Genomic DNA, 3,534 nt, shown 5'->3' with positions numbered 1-3,534 from the left:
CCCCAGCAGCCGGGCTATCCATCCAAGCCCCAGCCCCGGCCCCAGCAGCCGGGCTATCCATCCAAGCCCCAGCCCCGGCCCCAGCAGCCGGGCTATCCATCCCAGCCCCAGCCCAAGCCGCAGCAGCCCGGCTACCCGCCCAAGCCGCAGCAGCCCGGCTACCCGCCCAAGCCGCAGCAGCCCGGCTACCCGCCCAGTGGCAATTTTGGCTGGCGTCTTCCTGCTAAGACTGAAGCTGCACCCAGCACAGGGGGTTCAACAGGGTGAGTTTTATATCATTAAAATGTTCTTGAGTTGATGCTTAGTACTAATTACTTTTATTCACCTTTTTTAGTATGACCGGGGCCCACCAAAACTACTGGAGTAAAAGATTTGGCTACAACTGGTAAGTGTATTGTGAGGTCAGGCCCTGCTAATGTAATGGAGAACAGCCTGTATGTGTTCTGCCCTGTCACTCTGCTTACTGCCACTTAAAAGTAAAGCCAATAACAACTCTGCCTAATCTTGTCATTTCAGATACCTTGGACCATGGGCTTTGGAGTTGACACTTGTGCCTTGAGTCTTTGTGGAAATAAAATGCATTTTGTACTATGCTAGTGTGGAAGTCTCTTGTTTGAAGTTGAAAGGGGGTGTTCACTTCAGTAATACAAGTGGGTATTTGCCTTGTGCAAGGGTGACATGATACCGTCCAGCCAATGGGTTCATGCTCTTTCCTCAGTCAACAGGTGGCGTTATTGAACAAATACACTGCTGTTCAGGATTATATCAAATTTGGAAATGGGAAGGAAATGTACCCATCATGTCTAATCTCAGTGGTGCATGCAGTGCTTTTAGTCAGTGAATGCAGACTGAAGTCTCAGAACTCTACAGGGCACCTTGGTGATATCTTACAGGCTTCACTTCACCCTTGCATGAAACTTTCTTGGGTGTTCTGTAAAGGTGTGTGACCTGAACAAAATGGATACCAGCTATAGCCTCATCACCTGCAGCAAGAGCACATCGTTGCTTGAAGCTGATGCAGTTTTTATCAGTCCCAAATGCTCCAGTGCTGCTTTTACTGATCTTGGTAAGCTTTTTTGTTTTGGTGTGGCAACATCATACAAAGTGGATGTTCAAAAGTAGCCTAGCTTGTTTGAAGTGACTGTGTGCTCATTTCTTCACCAAGAGGAAGAATTAGCAATGGAAATAAGGCAGCAAGACTCCAGAATATACTTCTCAAAACTTTACTACTCTTCGGATCATAACTAGCAGACTACAGTAAACGCAGCATTTACTGGTCTACAGCAACGCCTAGCATTGTGGAGTAGTACCTGAATACACAACACTCTTTTCTTTCAGTTGCAATACTCCCATGCTACCTGTAACACCAACTTTTCAAGCAGTTTGGTCCAATGGCCACAGATCTATAAAGTCTTTGGAAATCCAATGTCAAACCCCTGAATTTATTTTTCCGCACAGTCTACTGTGTCTTAAAGCATTGTTGGGTTGGCAAGATGGTGTCGTAGCGTGAACACCTTGTCTTGTTAAGCTCCGGTGAGGTTTTCTGAATATCTGTCTAAAATACGTGTTCACCTGGTGAAATGTTATAAATACGCGTGAGAGTAGCTCTATAATGAGCCTGGACGACTAATTTTCGAAAATGCCTTACACCAAGCCTAAGAAAAAGACAGCTTCGGCTGAACATGCTAGCGGAGTTGTGGAGACGGATGAAGCTAACGTTAGCGAGGTAGAAGCCACTGCAGAGACCGAGGAAACTGGGAGTGATGTTGACCCGAGTATTCTTTCGGCTTTGAGTAAGATAACTAACAACATTACAAAGTCATTGGATGCTAAAGTTGACACTGTGCTTGCTGCTATCCGCGAACAAACATCTCAGATGCAGGCTCTGGCAACGCGGGTTGGTGATGCCGCTTTTCCGCACAGTCTACTGTGTCTTAAAGCATTGTTGGACTAAGCTTCAGGGGTCATTCACAAAGCTTCCTGGTGATTCTTAGAATTCTCTTTTCCTAAATTTCCCCTTCAAGTTAAAGACTAGATCCTTTTGTAAATACGTTATTCAGAAACCATCTTAGCCCTTGAAAGAGCTACGGTGAAAAACTGGAGTAGAGACGACTTTTAAGAGGCTCAAGAGTTAAACAGAGGAGAAAGTGGAAACACACAGAGGTCGGAGAAATATTTAAACATTGAATGACTAAATAAAATGCTACAGATCATGCAGGAATTGTTTGTGGCTGATCTCATTAGGAATTGGCACACATTCTCCACCCAATGAAATAACACTAACACCGAAAACAAAATTATCACAACACTAAGATATTTGGAAAACTGGTAAAAATAGTGAAAAACAGTGCAGCAGTGATGACTTGGGTCTGTCTCGACCTTCCAACAACAGTGCATAAACTCGCATTTTCTTTTGCGCATTTTCACAAAATTTGCTTAAATTTGCGATACATTTGGATGGAAACACAACTACTGTCTCATATTGTGATGTAGTTAATTTCATGTCCACCAGGTGTCCTCACCTTGTAGACTCACAAAGGGGCATGTCTGTGACAACCAATCACATCTGTTAAAAGAATGTATCAGGGGTCAATCACACCTCCTCGTTATGGTAAAGTTTCTGTCCCTTCCTTGCTCAGAGTTGCTCTTAGAACTTTCCTAGATGACTCCTAAGCTAGGACTCCTTACTAAAAGTTTTTAGTCTAAGTTAGGAGGTCTCTTAGAGTACTCTCAGAATGTTTGTGAATATGGCCCCTGATTTTGAGCACATGACAGATATAAAAGTCGAACAGCAAACCAAAGAGAAAGGGCCAAACACAAAGTTAGAATGCATCCACTCTGCATTAGGGGAAAAACACAAAATATCTAAGAAGACAGAGTAATGTCTGTCACGTTTATCAAACAAGACCTCAGGCACATTGTAAAATGTATTGGTGCAAAGTTGTATGAAGTTGCCCTTATTTCACAAATCTGTGATTTTGCCAAAATCAGTGTAATTCTGGGCAGGTCTGAACGATGCACATGATGTTCCTTCACTATTTTTTTTAATCATTTTGTCAGTGAGTATTGCTACTTTTTGATTCTACACATTTTATTTATATAGACTAAAATGATACCACTTCATTTACTTGAATAAAAAAGGTCTGAGTATGTAAAGCATGGAAAATGCTTCCTTATGATATCAATGATTCAGTGTCAAACTGGTGGAGGCTGAACAAAGAAGGACACCTGTGTTTGACAGTGAACCCAGCTTCATTGCTTCCACCTGTTTCCAATCAGTCGTTTAGGAACGGAGAGCTGTGATTGGCTGTCAGAACAGGTTATAGTAGGTGCACTGCAGGTTACCTGTTACTGCTCCTCTGTGGAAGGAAGACAGACTTTTGGTTGTGTTGGGTCAGCTGCAGTCAGATAGAAGCATTTCAGTTTGCATTTGATCTTTTCTCTGGCTGAAGCCATGCGACTTCTTCTGAGGTAACTCAAGTGTTTCTGTCTCTGTTCAATGTTATGCATTTAAAGTTTCTAAAATGACTGTTT

The 3,534-nt window shown here is 43.0% G+C and overlaps 2 protein-coding genes across 2 annotated transcripts in view; both read left to right on the top strand.

The window, feature by feature from the left end:
- Positions 1 to 591, top strand: part of LOC126394277 (annexin A7-like) — a 2,987-nt gene extending 2,396 nt beyond the window's left edge. The window contains exons 2-4 of the mRNA XM_050050992.1: positions 7 to 263; positions 335 to 385; positions 517 to 591. Of these exons, the coding sequence (XP_049906949.1) occupies positions 7 to 263; positions 335 to 385; position 517 (309 nt within the window). The 3' untranslated portion in view covers positions 518 to 591. The remainder of the gene's footprint in view (positions 1 to 6; positions 264 to 334; positions 386 to 516) is intronic.
- A 1,048-nt stretch (positions 592 to 1,639) lies between these two features.
- Positions 1,640 to 3,534, top strand: part of LOC126394276 (calcium-binding protein P-like) — a 6,264-nt gene continuing 4,369 nt past the window's right edge. The window contains exon 1 of the mRNA XM_050050990.1: positions 1,640 to 1,897. Coding sequence (XP_049906947.1) covers positions 1,640 to 1,897 — 258 coding nt within the window. The remainder of the gene's footprint in view (positions 1,898 to 3,534) is intronic.

The sequence above is a fragment of the Epinephelus moara genome, chromosome 8, assembly GCF_006386435.1.
Source record: "Epinephelus moara isolate mb chromosome 8, YSFRI_EMoa_1.0, whole genome shotgun sequence".
Classification (NCBI taxonomy): domain Eukaryota; kingdom Metazoa; phylum Chordata; class Actinopteri; order Perciformes; family Serranidae; genus Epinephelus; species Epinephelus moara.
The sequence above is the reverse complement of the archived record's forward strand: the minus strand, read 5'-3'. Positions and strand labels throughout refer to the sequence as shown.